At 41.3% G+C, this 24345-nt stretch overlaps 2 protein-coding genes across 3 annotated transcripts in view; both read right to left on the minus strand.

The window, feature by feature from the left end:
- The window catches only part of ppm1f (protein phosphatase, Mg2+/Mn2+ dependent, 1F), a 72800-nt gene extending 59113 nt beyond the window's left edge, over positions 1-13687 (minus strand). Inside the window, exon 1 of the mRNA XM_043716085.2 lies at positions 13374-13687. Coding sequence (XP_043572020.1) covers positions 13374-13579 — 206 coding nt within the window. The 5' untranslated portion in view covers positions 13580-13687. The remainder of the gene's footprint in view (positions 1-13373) is intronic.
- Positions 13688-19678: 5991 nt separating this feature from the next.
- Positions 19679-24345, minus strand: part of top3b (DNA topoisomerase III beta) — a 78073-nt gene continuing 73406 nt past the window's right edge. For both annotated transcript variants that reach the window (XM_088000187.1, XM_043716084.2), the window contains 2 exons: positions 23461-23662; positions 19679-21703 (listed from right to left, as the gene is read on the minus strand). In XM_088000187.1, the coding sequence (XP_087856313.1) occupies positions 21216-21703; positions 23461-23662 (690 nt within the window). In that variant the 3' untranslated portion in view covers positions 19679-21215. The remainder of the gene's footprint in view (positions 21704-23460; positions 23663-24345) is intronic.

A 24345-nucleotide genomic window follows, 5' to 3' on the forward strand; every position in this document is an offset into this window, starting at 1 on the left:
TACCTTTTATCTTAGCCTGCTCAGCACACCCTCCTCATTCCTGAAGAAGGGCTTATGCCTGAAACGTCGATTCTCCTTCTTGATGCTGCCTGACCTGCTGCGCTTTTCCAGCAACACATTTTTAAGTCTCATGAAAGTACAGTAAAGTGTAAGTCACCAGAAGCCAGCACCATTACATAAATTATGGAGTCAGATGTACAGCACAGAAACAGACCCTTCGGTCTAACTCATCCATGCCGACCAGATATCCCAACCCAATCTAGTCCCACCTACCAGCACACGGCCCATATCCCTCCAAACCCTTCCTATTCATATACCCATTCAAATGCCTTTTAAATGTTGCAATTGTACCAGCCTCCACCACTTCCTCTGGCAGCTCATTCCATACACGTACCACCTCTGCGTGAAAAAGTTGCCCCTTAGGTCTCTTTTATATCTTTCCCCTCTCACCCTAAATCTATGCCCGCTAGTTCTGGACTCCCCGACCCCAGGGAAAAGACTTTGTCTATTTATCCTATCCATGCCCCTCATGATTTTATAAACCTCTAAAAAGGTCACCCCTCAGCCTCCGACGCTCCAGGGAAAACAGCCCCAGCCTATTCAGCCTCTCCCTATAGCTCAAATCCTCCAACCCTAGCAATATGCTTGTAAGTCTTCTCTGAACCTTTTCAAGTTTCACAACATCTTTCCAATAGGAAGGAGACCAGAATTACACCCAATATTCCAACAGTGGCCTAACCAGTCCTGTACAGCCGCAACATGACCTCCCAACTCCTGTACTCAATACTTTGACTAATAAAGGAAAGCATACTAAACACCTTCTTGTGTTTCTCAACTCCATTCTAACCTTCTCCCTGTAACCCTTGATCGTCTTACTAATCAAGAATCTATCTAGCTAGCTATCTCTGTCTTTAATGCACTCAATGATTTGGCCTCCACAGACCACTATGGCAATGAGTTCCACAGATTCACCATCCTCTGACTGAAGAGATTCCTCCTTATCTCAGTACTAAAAGATTGTCTCTTTACTCAGAAGCTGACACTTGAGTCTTAGTTTCTCTTACTGATGGAAACATCTTCATGGCCACTCTATCCAGGTCTCTTAGTATTCTGTAAGTTTCAATGAGATACCACCCCCACCCTAACTCCGATCCATCTACATTCAATTAAGTACAGAGCAGAGTCTTCAACTATTCCTTATGTACCAAGTCTTTCATCCCTGGAATCATTCTTATGAATCTCTTCTGGACCCTCTTAAAAGGCCAACACCTCCTTCCTTAGGTACTGGGCCCAAAAATACTCACAAAATACCCAATACAACTTGTTAGATGTTGACTTGCATGGTTCAAGGATGAGGAGGTGGTAACTATGGAGCTGTCAGGACAAATTTAATCTTTTGTGGTATCCATACCTTCTTGATTTCCTAAGTGAATACTGGATACCACTATACTCCACAGCCGCCAAACCATTCCGAGGCTGCAACACCAGAGAGTCAGCATACTAAAGCAGACCCTGTCATCAAAGAGACCCAGACATTGCCTCTGCCAAGGCTGCCTCATCGCTGCTGATATCCAGCTGCCACCATAGCCAGAAGACTGTCTCAACTCTCAAGACCAGGACTCACCTCAACTTCCAAGAACTGGTTGACCATTCAAATTAACTCCCAAGAATGGAGATATCATTCAACCCCCTGCCGTTGCTGGTGCTGCCAAAACAGAGGAAAATAACAGACCCTAATTCATCGACACTAGGACAGTTGGTCTAGCCGCAAAGTGATGGCCATGAGGAAAGAACCATATTCACTGCTCAACAGCTTCCTGCAACCCCTCTCCACCACCACAGCTGCAGGATAAAAAAAATAAATGTGATTCAAAAAGTTAAATGTAAAAAACAATAAAAAGGATGTGGTCAGTCATGAGAGGGAGCAGATGGCCCAGCAGCCTGAAACACCACTTACCCTGTTAGCTCCATCATCTTACCATCTCTTCAGGTGGGTGGTAGCCCATTACCTTGGAACTTCTCAATACTCACTCATTGCCAAGCTCTCCCTGTTAATACATCATATTTCAGAGAGTGCAATTTATGTCAATCATCTGTCTGAACTCTTTTGGACTAACGACCACATGCACCTACTTTTGGAGCTACAGCAAACATTGCCCACCTTTCCATAATGTTCAGGTTATGATTCTTTTAAGAAATGTACTTTCTCAAACAAACAATAATGGTGATAATAAAAAGGTATACATTGTGCAAGATAAATCATTGACGATAGTTCAATAGGGCATTGCAACCCAGATTCCTGTGATCTTTCCCCTTGCTTTTATGCACAAGTTAGTTACTGCTGTAATAGCAGTTAAAATGAAATCTCATGCTTTACAATACCAGGAAAATTCAGTTTTAAAAGGTACACTAATTTCCAACAGGGTGCGCGATTAAACATTCATTTTGACCCCAAAAAAGATCAAGTGAAGTAAATGCCTCAGTCAGTAGAATTGGTAATACCTGACTTTGCAGTATGATTTTCTTGAATCGGTGCTTCAACAAATGCTTTTGAAGCATGTTGCCAGGCACTACCAATTAGCACAGAAACTCTTGTTTCTTGTCCCCACCCTGAAGTAGTCAACATTACAATCCTCCACCCAGCCCCCTTCCCACAAATCATTATCGTGTGTGAGCTCCTAGATGGAGGAACACAGCATTGCAAGGATTCCTCACATTCCAAGAACTGCAGAGGACATTCTCTTCTGGCTGGAGACTTTAAAAACTAGTGGGGCAATCACCATTACCTATTGTTTTAAACACCTGATGACTATATACCGGAGCAGAACACACAAAATACAGGCCAAAGAACAAAAATGACATGTGTGGGTACAAATACTGGGTAAAAAGATTGGAATAATAACAAAGCAATATCATACAGTTACTTAGATCCCGCCTCAGGCGACTGTGCAAACTCCACACAGACATTCTCCCCGTGTCTGTGTGGGTTTCCTCTGGGTGCTCCAGTTTCCTCCCACAGTCCAAAAATGTGCACGTTAGGTAAATTGGCCATGCTAAATTGCCCGTGCTAAATTGCCCGTAGTGTTAGGTGAAGGGGTAGATGTAGGAGAATGGGTCTGGATGGGTTGTGCTTCGGTGGGTCTTGCAGACATGCACACACCCTCCCACCTATGAACACCAGAGTGTAAATATTGAAAATATATGCCCAAACGATTCCTGGAAAAAATAACTCAATTGCTCATACAATCTAAAGCCAAGTACACTAATCAACAGGAAGATCAACATCACGTTAACATGCATTCTCCAATCATTGCAGATATCCCTGAAGTTTCAATTTAGAAAAGCAAAAGGTATTGCTACAAATATTCATTAATCCTAAAATCTCAATGTGTTCTTATAACTTGACTTCATATTACTCTTAAAAACTGGTAAAACTGACTATTACTTTTGTCTTTTCTACATACAAGGTCAAAGAACAAGTTAGCACCAGTTGCAAAATAAGGATTCTTGGAAAATACATTGCGTATTAGAAAATTAACTCCTAGTTACAATTGCCAAAGTGATTTGCACACCAGCCACCAACAGAATCAAATTCATATAGCTGCAGTCTCAAATATTCAAACAAAATTCAATCTGCAGCTATATGGATATTACAGTAATTTTTTGTTCAGTGAGATTATTCTACAAGTTACATTTGATCTTCATTTTAAAAATGGTGTGCGGGACAATTGCAGAATTATGGCACTCAGCATTTTATGAAGCTGAATTGCGGATGTTATGAATTAAGTTGAACAGTTCAGAAAAAAAGGAAACACTAACAAAGCTTGTAAATGTGAAACAAAAAGCCAGCTGACAAAAAAGGAAACAAATTCCTTTATCTTCCATAACAGAGAAGTACACAACAAATGAAAGGAAACAACAAGGCTCCAACTTGAGGATAGTGAGCTTCTGTTTCCCCAATTCTTATCTGAAAAGTTAAAAGGAGTCAAAACTGAATACTCACCCATATATTAATGGCTTCCATTTGTTTCAAGTTCTTTATCAATTCCATTTTGCTTAAAAAATGTTCATTTCTATACTTTTTAAAAATACACAGAAAAGCTTTCAGAAGTTCCCACTTTTTTTTTCCCAAACTGCATTAATTAAACTATTATGTTTCACAATACAGTTAATGACAGTTTGACCAGAACTGTAAATATATTTATAATATAGTTTCCACTTGCTGAGCAATTTATATAGTCATAGAGATGTACAGCATGGAAACAAACCCTTCGGTCCAACCCGTCCATGCCAACCAGTTATCTCAACCCAATCTAGTCCCACCTGCCAGCACCTGGCCCATATCCCTCCAAACCCTTCCTATTTATATACCCATCCAAATTCCTTTTAAATGTTGCAATTGCACCAGCCTTCGCCACTTCCTCTGGCAGCTCATTCCATACACATACCATCCGCTGTATGCCCTCAGGTTCTGGACTACCCAACTATATGAAGTTAACCTTTTCATGGATTTCAAATTTATACTGGGAAGGTTGAGAAAACGGAGTAGGAATTATCATAGTTCGATGGTCAGATGAATTTAACTTCATATGCTTATCCCAATAATATCTCTCACATCTTCAGAAAACCTTTTAACCTAGTGATCCTGGTAAGTTTCTAATTAGACAGCACAAAATAACCACTATAGATCTAGTGACTGATTGCTTCACATGACCCAAATCTTAATTTTAAATACATCATCATAAAAACAGGCAAGCCTTGGATGAAAACATACACAAAACTTCAAATATGCACTACACCAGAGGCACCTTGTTTATCATTTGCTCTTTATCTTCATTTCCTACACTGCTCTTATCTTACATTTATTATTTTCCTACCACTTAACTTTCCTAAGATGTCCACCACCAATGCTACTAATAGTTTGAATATCTGTAAATTTTAAGTCCTAGGTTTTCAAACTTTCTAGTCGGGAGAACTGATCAAGTTGGACATGTATTGCTTTTTTGTTGATGCAAGTCCAAATGGGGGATAATCTTTCAGCAACGTCAGTTGAACCACATTCTGTTGGGAGATTATACATCAACATTATGGTTGATAACAAGACTCAATGGGAAACCATTTTTGTCCAAAGCCTCTGACATTGATACGTTGGCTTTCAGTTGGCTAGTGTTTCCAGTTTTAAATTCTCATCTTTAACAGCTTCACACCTCTCTATTTTTGTAACTGCCTTTGACCTTCCATTCACCAATCCCAGATTACTATTTTTGACCAGTGCAAAGAGTATGCCACATCAGCCGCTGTGTCTCAACTGCTAAAACCTTATGCTGAAATTTCCTGCCTATGCCCCTTCCCCTCATTTTTCTTTAGATCCCCTTTAGTGGGTTTGTTTTCATACTGCATAACTCTTTAGTCCAACCTTTCCACACTGACTTGATATCCCAGTCTGACCTAGTCCTATTTGCTAGCATTTGGCCCATATCCCTGAGTTCTCCCTATTCATAAACCCATGAAGATGTCTTTTAAAGGCTGTAATCCATCACATTCTCTGGCAGCCCGCTCCATACACACACCATCCAGTGTGAAAATGTTACCCCTCAGGTGCTTTTTAAATCTTTCCCCTCTCACCTTAAACATATGTCCTCTAGTTTTGGGCTCCCCCACCCTAGGAAAAAAGACTTTGGGTATTCAATCTATGCCCCTCATGATTTTATAAATCTCTATTAGGTCACCCCTCAGTCTCAGATACTCCAAGGAAAAAAAAGCCCCAGCCTACTCAGCCTCTCCCTATAACTCCCTCCAGTCATTACAACATCCATGTAAATCTTCTCTGCACCCTCAAGTTTTAATATCTTTCTGATAGAAAGGCAACCAGAATGGTATGTGATATTATAAAGGTGGCCTCAGCAATGTTCTGTGCAACTGAAACATGACATCCAACTCCTCTACTCAATGTTCCGACCAATAAAGGCAAATATGCCAAATGCCTTCTTTGCTACCCTGTCGACCTGTGACTCCTGTTTCAAGGAATATGCATTTGCATCCAGAGGTCTCTTTGTTTGGCACCACTCCCCAGGATCCTACGATTTACCTGCCTTGGTTTGCCTTACCAAAATGCAACACCTCAATCCATCTAATGTCTCCTCATTTGGTTTATCGTTGCATTGTAATCTACGGTATGTGTGTTAAATACTTTTATTAATGCTAGTTGTTATAACATTAAAATTGTTTCCAGGAAAATTCTCTCATACTACAATTACCATTTGCTACAACTCATAATTGAAGAAAGCAATGGTTAAATACTGCTTCAATATTTCAGAAGCTTTCTGAACACTTTAAATTTGTGATTTAGAAAAGGTTTATATATGATTGTTCTATACCGTAAAGCATCAGACTTCAGATATGAACTTGACACTGAATTGGTCTTCCGGTCCAAATTCTTTGCATCATACTTTCATTCTCTTTTATACTGGTGTGATGAAATTAAAACTTATGCTTCCCACAACTCAATTTTCCAGAAGGAGAGGCAGGATGACATGTTCCACTGTGTCCCAGCAATTTCTGATGGGTAGGCTTGACCAAGTGTTGCCAAGCCTATAAAAACTTTAATGAAAACATAAGCATGGAAACATTTCCGATCAAACACGAGGGACAGTGGTCACCTAGAATCAGAGATTGGCAGAAAAGTCATGGCCAAAAACATTGGGACCAGTATAAGAGCAAAACCACACAAAATAACTGTTTTACCTCACAGACTACATTTTAAGTCTGCTTTGCCCTCCATCGCTGCCTACCCTCCCTGAAAGAAGTGTCTAAAGTCTCCATCCCCAGATTAGCACAAACAAAGACTGGTGAGCTTGCCTCCTAAATTTACATGAATTTTAACTGGGCGTAATTATCGTCTGGAAGGTTAACTCTGGCAGTTCTTTTCCTCCCTGATCCAGTCAGTTGGAGAAGCTGCTGAAAAGCTTGAATGCAGTGTTCTACTTTTAAAATGTTCCTTTCAGGGGGCCCAATGTCATTAAACATTTGAAGCACTGATGCACATAATCCGAATTTTTCATTTCTAATTTCTCAACAAAATATAGTACAATCAATTTGCGACAGGTTTAGAGTCAAGGGTAACACACCATGGAGGAGGAAGTGAGGTCTGCAGATGCTGGAGATCAAAGTTGAAACTTTATTGCTGGAACAGCACAGCAGGTCAGGCAGCATCCAGGGAACAGGAGATTCGATGTTTCGGGCACAGGCCCTTCTTCAGGAATGACCATGCACAACAACTTGAACACTTTGCAGGATGTAGTTAACTATTTACAGATATACAAACAAAGCAGTAACAGAAAAATATATGCAGCCATTCCACTCTCCCCTTATTCTTGGGTAAGTAATTGTACAGACAAAATATCAATCGTGGAAAGTTTGAATAAAAAAATTAACCCTTCATCTCATAATGCAGCTTAGGAGGTCGTTCTGCCTACTGTACCTGAACTGGCTGTTTAGGAGAGCTATCCAATTAGTTCCACTCCTCTGCATTTTGCAGAGTCCTGGATTTTATCTCTTCAAATACTTTTGTAATTTTCTTTGGAATTACACTATAGAATCTGCTTCCGTCATCCTCCAAGACAGTGTGATAGGGTTAGGTCACAACCGAGCAAACACATTAATTCTGTCTCCTATGGTTATGGATTCTGAGTCATAGAGTCATAGAGATGTACAGCACGGAAATAGACCCTTTGGTCCAATTCATCCATGCCAGCCAGATATCCCAATCCAATCTAGTCCCACCTGCCAGCACCTGGCCAATATACCTCCAAACCCTTCCTATTCATATACCCATCCTGATGCCTTTTAAGTGTTGCAATTGTACTAGCCTCTACCACTTCTTACCCCATCTATTTATCCTATCCATGCCCCTCATGATCTTGTAAACCTCTATAAGGTCACCCCTCAGCCTCCGACACTCCAGGGAAAACAGCCCTAGCCTATTCAACCTCTCCCTATAGCTCAAATCCTCCAACCTTGGCAACATCCTTGTAAATCTTTTCTGAACCCTTTCAAGTTTCACAACATCTTACCGAAAGGAATGAGACCAGAACTGCACACAATATTCCAACAGTGGCCTTACCAATGTCCTGTACCACAACATGACTTCACAACTCCTGCACTCAGTACTCTGAAAGCATACCAAATGCCTTCATCACCATCCTATCTACCTGCAACTCCACTTTCAAGGAGCTATGAACCTGCACTCCAAGGTCTCTTTGTTCAGCAACACTCTCTAGGATCTTACCATTAAGTGTCTAAGTCCTGCTAAGATTTGCTTTCCCAAAATGCATCACCTCACATTTATCTAAATTAAACTCCATCGGCTACTACTCAGCCCATTGGCCCATCTGATCAAGATCCCGTTGTAATCTGAGGTAACCTTCTTCGCTGTCCACTACACCTCCCATTTTGGTGTCATCTGCAAACTTACAAACTATACCTCTTATATTCACATCCAAATCATTTATATAAAAATGATTAAAAAAGTGGTGGACCCAGCACTGATCCTTTTGGCACTCCACTGGTCACAGGCCTCCAGTCTGAAAAACAATCCTCCACCACCACCCTCTGTCTTCTACCTTTGAGCCAGTTCTGTATCCAAATGGCAAGTTCTCCCTGTATTCCATGAGATCTAACCTTGCTCACCAGCCTCCCATGGGTAAACCTTTTTGAACACTTTACTGAAGTCCACATAGATCACATCCACCGCTCTGACCTCATCAATCCTCTTTGTTACTTAGAGTCATAGAAATGTACAGCATGGAAACAGACCCTTTGGTCCAACCCAATCTAGTCCCACCTGCCAGCACCCAACCCATATCTGTCCAAACCCTTCCTATTCATATACCCATCCAAATGCCTCAAATGTTGCAATTGTACCAGCTTCCACCACATACTCTGGCAGCTCATTCCATACACATACCACCCTCTACATGAAAAGGTTGCCCCTTAGGTCTCTTTTATATCTTTCCCCTCTCACCCTAAACCTATGCCCTCTAGTTCTGGACTCCCTGACCCCAGGGAAAAGACTTTGTCTGTCTATTAATCTTATCCATGCCCCTCATGATTTTGTAAACCTCTATAAGGTCACCCCTCAGCCTCTGACGCTCCAGGGAAAACAGCCCAAGCCTGTTCAGCCCCTCCCTATAACTCAAATCCTCCAACCCTGGCAACATCCTTGTAAATCTTTTCTGAACACTTTCAAGTTTCACAACATCTTTCTGAAAGGAAGGAGATCAGAATTACACCCAATATTCCAACAGTGGCCTAACCAATGTCCTGTACAGCCGCAACATGACCTCCCAACTTCTATACGCAATACTCTGACCAATAAAGGAAAGCATACCAAACGCCTTCTTCACTATCCTATCTACCTGCGACTCCACTTTCAAGGAGCTATGAACCTGCACTCCAAGGTCTCCTTGTTCAGCAACACTCCCTAGGACCCTACCATTAAGTGTATAAGTCCTGCTAAGATTTGCTTTCCCAAAATGCAGCACCTCACTTTTATCTGAATTAAACTCCATCTGCCAATTCTCAGCCCATTGGCCCATCTAGTCCAGATCCTGTTGTAATCTGAGGTAACCCTCTTCACTTTCCACTACATCTCCAATTTTGGTGTTATCAGCAAACTTACTAACTGTACCTCTTATGCTCGCATCCAAATCATTTACGTAAATGACAAAAAGTAGAGGACCCAGCACCGATCATTATGGCACTCCACTGGTCACAGGCCTCCAGTCTGAAAAACAACCCTCCACCACCACCCTCTGTCTTCTACCTTTGAGCCAGTTCTGTATCCAAATGGCTAGTTCTCCCTGTATCTAACCTTGCTAATCAGTCTCTCATGGGGAACCTTGTCGAACGCCTTACTCAAGTCCATATAGATCACATCTACTGCTCTGCCCTCATCAGACTTCTTTGTTACATCTTCAAAAAACTCAATCTAGTTTGTGAGACATGATTTCTCACGCAAAAGACCATGTTGACTATCCCTAATCAGTCCTTGCCTTTCCAAATACATGTACCTCTTGTCCCTCAGGATTTCCTCCAACAACTTGCCCACCACCAACATCAGGATCACTGGTCTATAGTTCACTGGCTTGTCCTTACCACCTTTCTTAAACAGTGGCACCATGTTTGCCAACCTCCAGTCTTTCGGCATCTCACCAGTGACTATCGATGATACAAATATCTCAGCAAGAGGCCCAGCAATCACTTCCCTAGCTTCCCACGGAGTTTGATAGTACACCTGATCAAGTCTTGGGGATTTATCTACTTTTATGCATTTCAAGACATCCAGCACTTCCCCCTCTGTAATATCGACATTTTTCAAAATGTCACCATCTATTTCCCGACATTCTATATCTTCCATGTGCTTTTCCACAGTAAATACTGATGCAAAATATTCGTCCCCACCTCCTGCGGCTCCACAAAGGCCACCTTGCCGATCTTGGAGGGGACCTATTCTCTCCCTAGTTACCCTTTTGTCCTGACTATATTTGTAAAAACCCTTTGGATTCTCCTTAACTCTATTTGCCAAAGCTACCTCATGCCCCCTTTTTGCCCTCCTGATTTCTCAAGTATACTGCTCCTGCCTTTATACTCTAAGGATTCACTCAATCCATCCTGTCTATACCTGACATATGCTTCCTTCTTTTTAAACTATACTCTCAATTTCTTTAGTCATCCAGCATTCCCTTTTCCTACCAGCCTTTCCTTTCACCCTAACAGACATATACTTTCTCTGGACTCTTGTTATCTCACTTTTGAAGGCTTCCCATTTTCCAGCCATCCCTTTACTTCCGAACATCTGCCCCCCCAATCAGCTTTTGAAAGCTGATTCTTGCCTAATACTGTCAAAATTAACCTTCCTCCAATTTAGAACTTCAACTTTTGGATTTGGTCTATCCTTTCCCGTCACTATTTTAAACTAATAGAATTATGGTCGCTGGTCCCAAAGAGCTCCCCCACTGACACCTCAATCACCTGCCCTGCCTTATTTCCCAAGAGTAGGTCTTCTGCCATAGGAAACAGTATCACCTTATTCACTATCAAAATAACTTATGGTTATAACACTACCAGCAAATCTCTTCACCTTCTGTGCTATAGAGTGAACACCAACTTTCCCATTCCTGGCACTGTAAAAAAAAAATCAGAAATAGGCTGCTCTGCCCTTGAGCCTGCTCTACCATTCGAAAAGATCATGACTAATCTGACATTCCTCAGATCCACTCTCCAGCTTTTCCCTGTAATCCTCGACTCCTATGCGGATTAAGAGTATCTCTGCCTTAAGTGTACACAAGGTTGCTGCCCCCACAGCTGTGACAAGATGTGCCAAAAACTCAACCCTCCAGAAGAAATTCCTCATGTCAGTCCTAAGTTGGCATCCCTTTCCTCTGTGACTATGCCCACTGGTTTCATTCTTGCAAATAAATTCATCTACACCTTATCATTGCTTCAAACGCTGTGTGTCTTACAAGGAAGAAGTGCACTCTAAATAGCTGTTGACGCAGTTCATGCAGGGCTACACATAGTGTTCAAATTGATTCTTAAATAAAGAGTGCAGGAAGTGACATGGACCCTCTTTCTTGCAGAATGTTCAAACTGATCAACTTTCACTTAATTCAGAGTCATGAATGTGGTGGCATTCAAGAACACAAGACACCATTCAGCCCTTAGAGCCTACTGCACTATTCAATACTGCTCCAATTGTGGCTTTAACTTCACAGCTGTCTACCCCTCGTAGATCTAACATCCATCTAGCTCAGTATTGAATATATTCAATAATCTGGACTCCACTGATTAACAATCCTTAGAAAAGAAATGCCTCCTTGCCTAACTTATCAGATCTGCTGCTAAATGACTGATTTCCAAAAACTTGTTACACATATATGCTATGACCCATTTAAAAACTGATTAATCTATGGCAAAGATATAAATCTAAGAATCTCTCAGAAGGATCCATTAAACTGGGAGATGGGCAAATTGACTTTTTAAAAAAGTATATGGGCTTACTTAGAATTCTGTCAAAGAGTGTGGTGTTGCAAAAACACAGCTAGTCAAAGCAGCGTCTGAGGAGCAGAAGAATCAACATTTCTAACATAAGCCCTTCAGCTGTGCTTTTCCAGCACCACACTCTTCAACTATGATATCCAGCATATGCAGTCCCCACTTTCTCTTTATTTAGAATGCTGGATGTTTTCTCAGCTGTGTGACAGTTTTGACAAATTGTGCCAAAGTGTGAACAGAACAGATTTTTAAGACATAAAATTGGGCTAAAACCTTGAATTAATAGCTCAGTGGTTAGCACTGCTGTCACACAACATCAGGGACCCAAATTGCTTTCGGCAAATGTCTGTGTGGAGTTTGCACATTTTCCCCATTCCTGCATGGGTTTTCTGAATGCTCTGGTTTCCTCCTAAAGTCCAAAGACATGCAGGCTTTCAGGTTTGCAGGTATGGGGGTAGGGGGGGTGAGAGTCTGGAAGGGTTGTTCTTCAGAGGGTCACTGGATTCAAATGAGCCAAATGGCCTGCTTCCACACTGTAGGGATTCTATGAATCTTAAGATTTTTAGATATGTGTTTTGTTTAGATATATAGTTACAGAATATCAAGCATGCAAGGAGAAGTTCCCAGGAGGACTATATAACGGTTTCAGTTTCATAACAATAGCGTGAAGATATACAATGAGAACTCAATTTACTGTTATTACGTGCGTGCATACTAACTTTACATTTCATGTATGAAGACCTCCCAGAAGCCTCTACATAGTTTGCCAATCTCTCCAATTAAACTATATTCTGCTTTTTTTATTCTTCCTGTCAAAGTGGACCCCCTCATTTTCCCCATATAATATTGATTTGGTCAAAGTTTTGCCCACCACTCACGAACTGTACTGTTTTGCATCTTTATATCAGCAACTTTGGCGACAAAAGAAGTCAAATGATTGATGCAGAATATACGGTAAACAATTCAGGTCGCGCCACTGACCCCACTAGGTAAAACTTGCCAACCTGAAAACGACCTTTCTATCCAGATTCTGACTGTTGGTTAGCCAATCTGTCTCTACATTAATATAATCTCGCCCCTATTCGTGTTATCTTGCAATAGTAATTTAGATGACACTCTTCATCCGCCCGCTTGTTTAATCCTCAAAGAACAATTAAATCTGTCAAATATTTCAAGCATCCCATACAGTTCCTGGCTGTATAAGCTTGACATAAATCGGTCGGTGGCAGCTCAGAGTGAATTGCAGCCCTGCTGTTTATCGGGGAAAAGGGGTTGCAAATACAGGAGAAGGCCAATCCCACTCCCAGCCGTGCCCTCACCTGTCCCGCAGTAGCTTCAGCCCCATTTCGGCGCACTCCCCCTCCAACTCCTCCCAGCTCAGCGCCGGGCTCTGCAAGCGCACGGGCAACGAATCCTCGGGGCCTAGAGGAGTCGGGAACTCCTGCACGAAGGAGTCCAATACCCGCTGCACCGTTTTCTCCTCCGGTGCTGCCACGGTCCCGCTCTTTTCGGGCGCAGATGTCATGGCTGATTCATCTCCGGCCGCTGCCTGAGCCGGACTAAAGCGACAGCTCACGCGCCTCCAACTGTCAGCCACCCGCTGGCAGCTGCACTACGCATATGCGCTAGCCCAACAGACCCCCTTCAACTCAATTAACGCATGCGCTTGGCTACAGGAACGCGTGGGTCCCAATCTTGTCACGCCCTCCCCAACAACATGCCCCATTGGCGCATGCGCTGTATTTACAGCGACACGCTTCCAGTTTCGCCACTCTCCATCCCCCATTGTTACTGGAGCCCCGCCCACCCACCGCCAGTAACGCATGCGCTCAGATTACAGGAGCCAAGCCCAACATCAAGGACACATACCCTGTGTCTACTAGAGCGCAAGGTCAGAGTTTTTGGTGATGATCCTAAGTCCTGACAAATCACATTTCTTTAGTAACTAAGGAGTCGGAGACTTGTGACGCGTTGTTAGGGTTCCCAACCACTAAGCTGAAAATGTGTTGCTGGAAAAGCGCAGCAGGTCAGGCAGCATCCAAGGAGCAGGAGAATCAACGTTTCGGGCATGAGCCCTTCAACCTCTAAACCAAGTGGCGCAGGTTCAAGTCTCACCTGCTCCAAAGGAGCGCTGTAACATTTCTGAACACGTTGTTTAGGGAAAAATATGTGACTAGAACCAAATGCATAAAACTGTGGAAGTTCGACCTTATCATCACCACTGCGACTTGTTGTACAACCCCGAATACAAATTTATCCGTGCCCCATCGAATTAAGAGAGAGGGCACAGTAACCTGGAAGGAGAGCTGAAGAATGGTCACTGGATTGGAAACGTTAACTCTGCTTTCTTCACAGATGCGACCTGATCTGCTGACTTTACCCAGCAGTTTTTTCTTAAATGTTTTGGGCAGAAGGGTTAAAGCCCCACCGTCGTAGATAGTGAAAATTGAATTCCAATAAAAATCTGGAATAAAGAAAAATTAGTCTAATGATAACCATGTTGCCAAATCAGAAGTTCAGTGGTCCTCTGGGGAAGGGAATCCGCCATCTTTACCTGGTCTGGCCTACACGTGACTCTAGACCAACAGCAATGTAAATTCTTATAAAAACACAAATGACTGGCAAACTCCCACGTTAGGAACATCTGTGAGGAGATAGCACACAACATAGGAGCCCCCACATTCCTGATCTGTAAATTCTTGAATTTTTTTTCCCCACACCTGTAAGTTACAAGTTCAAATATGTGCTGTAGAGTTAAAGGCCTGCACATATTTTAGAAGTTGATGCATTTCTGTGCATTAGTAATCAGTCTGAACATGATAAACATGCTTGCACAGTCCAACCCATAATTTAAGTACAGAATGCCAAGGATTAGATAATTATTGAGACAGTCAGACTGAGAATCCTGAGACCATAATGTACACAAAAGGAGCAGTTGGGACTCAAACACATCTGGAGTATTAAATTTTGCACAATTGTACTTCACATTGAAATACTTTGAGCTAAAAATTGATTTGCGAATTATTGGACACGAGTCATGAATCATATTGCCTTCTTTCATTCTGGTGGAAGTGCATAGCACATAAATTATGTATTGCCACCTGCAATAGTTAAGAGACCAGCAACTCCTATGCTGCAGAGTCCCTCAGCTCAGCAGGAAACCCAGGACCATTCAATAAATGCACATCGGCATCTGTAACTCTAGTTGATCTATGGACCATTCAACACCCCCTGTGGTTTGCTCCTCAAAATCTCACCGTAATGCACCATCTCCATAATAGCCTCTAGGTTCATACAGTATCAGTATGTATCAGATAAAATGGCACCTTCATCAGGGGTCAGGTGTTACTCTCTTCCCCTTCCTGGTACTGCTCTGGTTAGACAGACAGCAGTTCTTGGGATGTCTGAAAGCACCCAAGAATACCAGAAGAGGAATCCCCAGTGTGGATCCCTCAGCAGTGTCATTTGGCCCATCGAGTCCACACCGACCTTCCAAACAGCATTCTACCCAGACCCATCCCCACCCTTCTACAAAATCCCTGTAACCCTGCATTTCCCATGGCTAGTCTACATAACCTGCACATCCCCTGGACACTATGAGCAATTTAGCATGGCCAATCCACCTAATCTGTACATCTTTGGACCATGGGAGAAATTTCCCTAGAGGAAGTCACACAGACAAAGGGAGAATGTCTGTGTGAAGTCTGCAGTCACCCGAAGGTGAAATCGAACCCAGGTCCCTGGCGCTGTGAGGCAACAGTGCTAACTACAGAGTCACCATGCTACCCTAAAACATATCCAAAAACACTTGCATACTTTGCCATTTCACAATAGTAGAAGTTCATTAAAATCCCCTTATGTAAAAGTTAGTTGGAATGTATGGCATCATTGATAGGCCACATTCAGTTGCCTCCTTACAAGCAGTGTTCTCAAGATGTTGAATTGTACCACTTGCAGCATGCCTCAGGAGGCTTTTTGGCACTGGGAGTAATGTCTACAGTAAGGATTTAAATCTTGCATCTTTTGGTTCTTCTTTCTTTTCCCCTCAAAAGGAAGATTTTCACTTACACTTACTATATTGGCAGTTCATGTCAACAACAATATATTTTGGCTAGTCATTATACAGATCTCTGTGGTTAGCACTGCTGCCTCACAGCACCAGAAACCCCCAGGTTCAATTCCTGCCTCCGGCATGGGTTTCTTCTGGGTGCTCCGGTTTCCTCCCACAACCCAAAGATGTGCAGATTAGGTGATTTGGCCATGCAAAATTGCCCGTAGTGTTAGGTGCAGGGGTAAATGTAAGGGAATGGGTCTGAGTGGGTTGCTCTTCGGAGGGTCGGTGTGGACCTGCTAGGCCGAAGGGCCTGTTTCCACACTGCAGGGAATCTAATCTAATCACATTGTTAGTTATTAATTTGCAAATGTTTTGTTTGTACTTGGGAAAATAATCAGAGTATTCTGTGGTGTTATTGTTGTACTTCCCACAAAAGGCTCTAGATGGCAACTTTATTCCAGGTCAATGCAGCATGAAAAGATGAAAAAACAAGCCCCAAAGGGGCGTAATGTTCCCTATTGAGTAATGATATGGCGTGCAGTGTAAACTGCGGTCTAGAAATAGAGCTTTGACAATCTGACTGACCTGTAGGCATAAACAAAACACATGCCAATCTGAAAATGATTGCATTTTAAAACATTTTGTTGTGCAAATTTCATTAACTGCCCTTTCGATGTGTCCAGCAGTGCATCTCAATATAAACCTCAGAAAAGCATCTACTGTATAACAGTCTTGGTTTCCATTTTCATATGTTACCCTGCAATGTGTATATGATTGCTTTGCATTATAGGGGGTTCATTGTATCACTGCACAAAACATCCTAATTTCTGCTCCTATCTCTTATGGTCTTGACTGAATGTGAACTCAGTCCAGGGAAATCCCAGTGATTGACTATAATGAGAAACCAAACAAACAGTCATTCACTATGCCTTGTTAATCCTACATATTCTGCTCCTTCTTTAGGATTTATCTTAAAACTCAAAACTTAGACTAAGGTTCTGGTCAATCCTCCTCATGCCTCCTTCTTTGTGTTACTGCCTATTTTATCCCTTTATATTTCTCTGAAACATCTGGACACTTGTTTTCTATTTTAATAGCGCTATTTAATTGTAAATTCTTGTGTGAACATTGAGGACAATGAGAGGTGCATCCAAAGAAACCACTGCCAAACTAAAAGGTCATCAACTACAAAGGCAAGAAATATTAAAATCTCTTATGTAAATCAATTAAACTCAAAGTAGACATCAGCCTCCAGCTCACTCCCAGATACCTGTTGCTCCATGTACAAACACAAGATAAGGGGACATGACAGCCTTGTGGTATTATCACTGGACTGATAATCCAGAGATCCAGGTAACATTCTTGGGGCTGGGGTTCAAATCTGGCCATGGCAAATGGTGGAATTTGAATGCAATCTGGAATTAAGAATCTAATGATAGCCATGAATCCATTGTCAGAAAAATTAAAAACTATCTGGTTCTCTAACATGCTTTGGAGAAGGAAACTGCCAGCCTTATATGCAACTCCAGGCCTACTGTAATGTGGTTTACACTTAACTGTCCTTTGGGCAATTAGGCATGGACAGTAAATATTGGCCTAGCTAGCGATGCAATATTCCGTGATTTAAAAAAGCAACGGACTAAGCAATCTCAAAACCAACAGATCAGATCCTAGCTCTACAATCTTGCCATATCCAATTATGAATGGTAGGTGTAAAGTTAAATAAGTAACAAGAGATGGAGGATCTACAAATATCCTCACCCTCAAAGATGGGGTGCCTAGCGCAACAGCACAAAAGACATTCACATCCAGCTTCAACCAAAAAAGTGTTTAGCTGGAGACCCATCTCTGCCTCCTCCAAAGGTCCCCTGTATCTCAGATGCCAGACTTCAATGTACTCAATATATCAAGAAATATCTCAGACACTGGATGCTGCAAAAGTATGGGCATGACAATATTCTAGCCACAGAACTGAAGAATTGTGCTTCAGACTTAGTCACACCTTGAGCTAAAATGTTCTGGTACAGCTACAACATGCACCTACCTGTGACCTATGCACAAAGAGCAGGACCAGTCCAACCTGGCCAAATACCGTTTTCAGTTTTCTCTCGATCATCAGCAAAGTTATGAAAAGGGTCATCAACAGTGCCACTAAACAGTACTTGCAAAGGAATAACTTGCTCACTGATGCTCAATTTGAGATTCCACCAAGATCTTACAGCTCCTAAACCCATTTCAGTCTCGGTCCAAACACTGATAAAAAGAGTTAAATTCTGGATGAATTGAAAGTGGCTGCCCTTGGCATCAATGTAGCATCCCTCAGATTATGGCAGCAAGGTGTGTTCGGATGATAATAAGGATTTCAGAGACAGTTCACCAAGTTAAGTCCAAAAATGAAAGGAATGATTGAGCACAAAGGAGAAAATGCTGGAAAATCTCAGCAGGTCTGGCAGCATCTGTAAGGAGAGAAAAGAGCTGATGTTTCGAGTCTAACTAACCCTTTGTCAAAGCAGATTGATTAAGCAGTTTAGGCCTATACACACTAGAGTTTAGAAGAATGAAGATTTAATTGAGGAATATAAGAGGTGAGAGAGGATCAACAAAGTAAATGTACAGAGAATGTTTCCCCTTGTGGGGCAATCTAAAATGCGAGGTCATAGTTTTAGGCTAAGGGATGGCAGATTTAAAATAGAGATGAGGAGAAATTACTGCTCTCGAAGGATTGTGAAGCTGTGAAATTCACTACCCCACAGTATGATGGATGCAGAATAAATTTTAAGAGGAAACAGAGAGATCTTTAATTAGTAACAAGGTAAACAGTTATGGGGAGCGGGCAGGAAAGTGCAGTTGAGGCTAAGAGATCAGCCATGAAAAAGATCATCGTATTAAATGGTGGAGCAGGCTCGAAGGGCTGAATTGCCCATTTCTGCTTCTAGCTCTTGTGTTCTTAAGGTGCCTTAACAAATCTAGAGCCAATTATAATCAGGGGGAAAATCTCTTCACTGGTTGAGTCATATCTAGCAGAAAGAAAGATGGTCGGGTTTGTTCAAAATTAAATAATCTCAGCCCGAAGCCTCTTTCTGTGCTGTAAAACCTTATAATTTTATTCCCGCAGATGTAGAATTTTCTCATGACAGTATCCTAGGTTCGGCTGCTTCAAAGACTTTCCCTCCATCAAAGTAGTTAGGGCGTTCCTGGATAATTGCATAATGTTCAGCACTATTATGACTCCTCAGCTACTGAAGCCACCTGTGCCACTGTGCATCAATATGTACCATCTACATGATGCGCTGCAATAACTCACCAAGGCATCTTCAACATCATACTGCAAATTTGTGACCTCTGTCACCTAGAAGGACGAAGGCAGCCAGCAACATCCACATTCCATGAACAAATGAAAATGTTAAATTGCCTCAGTAACTCAAGTAACTATACAGCAAGGCCTTCTCAGTTCAACCCAACAGCTCACAGATGAGCACAGATAAGGAAACCTCAACTATCCAACTCAGCTGACTCAGGGAAAATAAAGTAAGGTCAAGCTGAGGATAAAGATAATTTTAAAATAATTACTACAGTTAAATCTGTATGTTTATTTGAATAACTGAAGGGTATAACAAAGTGTTATGTAGTTCTTCAGATATACATATACTCACAGTAACAAGTGCCTTTTTAATATCATGCATCAGATTTTGTATCATTATGATTCTTCAGTAGATCTCAGCTTTTCTACACTGATATTCTGAGATCTTTGCTTAGTTCTAATTGTCATTAGTACAGAAATCAGATATCCTTCCCTCTGGCAGTTTTCCATGTTTGAAAAGGCAGTGTTATACTGAATATTATAATTTTTAATTTTAAAACTGGCAGGTAAAACCAAAAACAGTCAAAATAACTTGGACACAACACACCCTACATTTTAACTGGAAGACTAAGGGTAGAATCAAATGTAAATGTTTTCAGCTTACTAAGAGCTCCATGATATTTTTGATCTGTCAGAGGTTTCCTTATGATTGATTGAATACCAACCATCGGGACATTCCCTTGAGAACAGGCAGAGGGGTTTGAAAGAGGTCATAAATATGACAGACCTCAAAGTAAAAGCGATTTTGAATTTCTGCCACATCCTAACTATTAACTGAAACAACAGTTAGGAAAACAAAACAGTCTGAATATTCATACAACTAGAAAGGGCTGGAAAGTCATAGCAGCTCAACTGATGCAGAAGAACAAAAGGTATGTTCACATTAATTGGAATATTTAATCTCTCTTTTAGATGCAAGTTGATCTGCTGTCTTGATTTCAGATTTCCAGCATTCATGTACTTCAAGTAATTCATTGTGTGTGAAATCGTTAAGATGTTTCTGCGAGATGTTATAAGGCACTATATAAATACAAGAGTTTCCTTACTTATAAATATTGCTGAGAAAAGTTTAGACTTTTTGATTTTTGAGAATTGGTTTCAGTCGTGCCTCTTCTCCACAGTGTTCACCTTTTGGAAATAATGCCAGCTTTGTGTCAAATAGCCAGGTTAGGCATCAATTGTACGGTGAATCAGCAAGGTTGACCAATCTCGTTGCTCATTGTTTTCACTACATTCTTTATAAAATATTTGTTAATGGCTGGATAATTATTTCCTGCTTATTGCAGAAATTTAACTTGGTAACTTCATCATTTTAAAAAAAAATCTCTAACTTAACTGTGTGGTTATTCTGCATTAATGAATGAGATGGTTAATGTTGGCAGCATATTCAAGTTTGAAAGGCACCATAGCCATTGTCAATCTGACAGTCACATAAATGTACTATGCAGAACAAGCATCTGAACAGTATTCAAGAACAAGAACTTTCAAACCAATTCCCTTCCTAACCCAAGCGAATTAAAGGAAGCTCTCATGCCTGTTCATGCCCTTGGTGATGACAGCTAAGCTGGGACTGAAAGGGTTCTGCCCAGTTCTGCACTGGGTCATGTACTTTCCAGTTCAGCCATTAGGGAAGCTCATCCAAATCAGTTAAAATAAGAAAATGAAACAAAATGGCACAAGAGACAAAACTGACCACAAATTCAGTGAAAATGCCTCTGTATGTGGACTAATCAAGACTACTGACTCTTACACAAAATAAGCAGCTAGTGCTGCCATTTTGTCTTTGGGTTTCTTTGGATTGTTCCTGCCTGGTGGTCTACGTCCTCTGCCCCTCCCCCGTCCTCGTCTTCGACTCTGGCCCCCTCCGCCCCTGTGCATTGGATGCTTCATTTTGGCATACTGAAGCTCAACGAGATTCTGAAACACCGGATCACAGAAGACACATCCCGAATGCTGTGTTGCTTCACCAGGCAGTGGTGATTTTGCCTTGTTGAAATCCACATCAACAATTGCAGCCTCGCATACATCACAGGTTTCAGATGACACCTTCACTCTGTGGGCGTTTTCAAAAAAGTGTACCACCACGTTGCATTTGTTACAAGCCATCCTCCACTTGGGGCCTGAGGTGGGGTCAAAGACCAACACCCCACTCTCGCATTCTACGCACTGGACGATCCCCAGCAGACTAAATGAATGCTGACATGTTGGATGGGTACACTCATTACAACCCATTCCTAAGGAAAAAGAAGAACAATCCTGTCACAAAGTACTCCTTTTATATCTCAGTAACATTTATATCTATTTTATCCGGTCTTGAACACGAATTAGAGAACTCATAGGATTCAAACTTTGCTCATTAGAATGATGCACACCGTTCATTATGAATGACCAAGTTGTTAAAGTCTTCATGATTCTTATGGGCTCTCAGAATTATACATTTGGGATGAAAAATATTGGTTTATAAATGTGTTATCCACATTCCAATAATGTATATGAATCTTAAAGTGCTGATGTTAAGAAATCCTGCTGTCCCGATTTAAAATTTATCTATTAATGAGGTAAAGTATAGCTAGAGATGAATAACACATGGATACCAATGGTGACTCTGTTACCTAGTGACACAATGTCTTGAAGCATTAACCTGAAGCAGAGGGAGCTCAGAGCCTTCATTACCATGTCTTAATGCAAATGTAGCAGTTGTTTTGAATGTAAAAGGGGATAGGGAGCAATATTCTCTCTATTAATTTTTTTTCTACTGTGCAGATCTCTGTGGATGACAATGGCTTCTTCAAGTGGAAGCCAATGTGTCAGCACACCAATTGGCATATGTGGAACCTCCCAGCGGTCACATGGCTTAGAGGGACCGTTGGTGGAAAGGTAATCACTAATGTGTTATGTGGCCATGAACCCACAGGTAAAGGTGTGTTTGGGGATGCACCGAAAACAAGTGGGCAACAGGGAGGCAGAATGTTAAACTCGGAAAACCTGCAAGAAAGTACATTAATGAGCAAAGATATATTTAAAAAAAATCACAAATTATACAGACTATATTTTCTAGCCCAATTCAAATTACATCTATCTAGTTATTTGCAAATAGAACTCTCTTAAATTCTTACCATCTTTCCCTTTCATGTACAATTTTCTGTTCTTTAAAGCCTGTACCCTTCCCAATTTACTTCATCCTTTACTCCCTTGGATTTACCAGTTGCCTATACTCTGGCCTCCAGCCAGAATCCAAATTTATCAATAAAAAGAACTGAATTGCTGACTGTGCATTAATGCTTAGAAGAGACAACAGGTGCACAATCAGTAGTTCTTTGTCAGGTAAATGACCAGAGAAAATGGTGGATTAAGCTGTGGCTATGACCATATCCCGGGATTTGGTTAGAAGTCGACGCTTGCATAACAGGTGCTTCTTATTTAAAGATGTGTAGGTTATGTGAATTGGCCATGCTAAATTACCTGTAGTGTTCAGGGATGTGTAGGTTATTTAGGCATGTAGGCATTTGTCAGGGGTAAATGTCGGGCATTTGGGTAGGGAAATGGGTCTTGGTGGGTTACTCTTTGGAAGGTCACTCTTTGGAGGGTTGATGTGGACTTGTTGAGCCAAATGGCCTGTTTCCACACTGTATGGATTCTATGATTCAGTAAGTGTGGATGTGCCTTTTTCAGTTTGTGGTGTGGCACTGAGCCATTAGGATCAAGGGTCCTAGAATTGATCAATTAATTCCTAGTAGCTAGTCTACTTGGGGAAATATTATGATATTCAGAATATCAAATAGTCCATTAATACTCAGTGACTAGGCTCATCCATTGACAATGACAACTTGGCTGGATAAAACTACCCAGCAGATTTAGCATGCTCAGGAAAGAGGGGAAAAATATAAATAAAAACAGACATAGTGGATCAGGATGACTTTGTTTGCGGCAAACTCATTCAAAAAAAGAACCACCACTGTTTGGAGTTAGCATTGTATTTGACAGATCTTACCTTTCCTCATATCACGGAATGGTGGGTGATTGTAGCAATATGGACACAGTGGATAACTCTTTCCCTTGGAACCAGATGACCAGAGAACCAGTTCAAACTCATCAAGGGGACAGCGAAGCTCTTTGTACAGTTTGATGGTCCCATTCTGGGGTAAGCTGTAGGTATCATCACAATGGGAACAGTGCATCCGACTGGGTTTAGCCTGGAGAGAACAATGAAACATTCACAATACTAATAACTACTAAGGTTATCACAAAGCAGGCTGAGAATATTCTACTTCTGGGATTACATGCTTTGGTCTAAAGACTACTTTACAAAGACCAACAGACTACACAGTGCTAAGTTCAGAGCCCTGAATTCTCATTGATACACTTGTTGATAGTGAGTGAACTTCCATTTGTAACTGAACTATGTAACTAAAACTAGTACCTTAGATATCCATTCACAAACCTAACTAGGAAATTAAACCTTGGACGATGATCAGCAGATCTGGTAACTATACGATGTAATCTAGGACACCAACAGATCTGCTAACTATAGAAAAAAAATGGACCTCAGGTTACAAATACATCAATCATTAGAAGTTATGCAATGGGTGAAGAAAGGTCATTTAAAAAAATAACAAACCAATCACTATGTATAATTTCAAGGAATAGAATTGTAAAGTAGGGAAATTAAACCAAAGCTGTGTCAAAACTTGTGTAGACTACATTTAAAAATACAGGTCATTCTGCTATAATGTGCGTTTCATTAATATGAATTCATTATAACACGATTGATGAACTGGGGACATTGTTTCTGAAGTGCAAAGTTTTAAAGCTTGTATTGGCTATAACGTGATTCCGTCCCCAATAGTTTAAATAGTGTTGCTATTACATGACTTTC

This window comes from Chiloscyllium plagiosum, unplaced genomic scaffold, assembly GCF_037043375.1.
Source record: "Chiloscyllium plagiosum isolate Xiang-an unplaced genomic scaffold, Cpla_swu_hap1 HiC_scaffold_24, whole genome shotgun sequence".
Taxonomy (NCBI): domain Eukaryota; kingdom Metazoa; phylum Chordata; class Chondrichthyes; order Orectolobiformes; family Hemiscylliidae; genus Chiloscyllium; species Chiloscyllium plagiosum.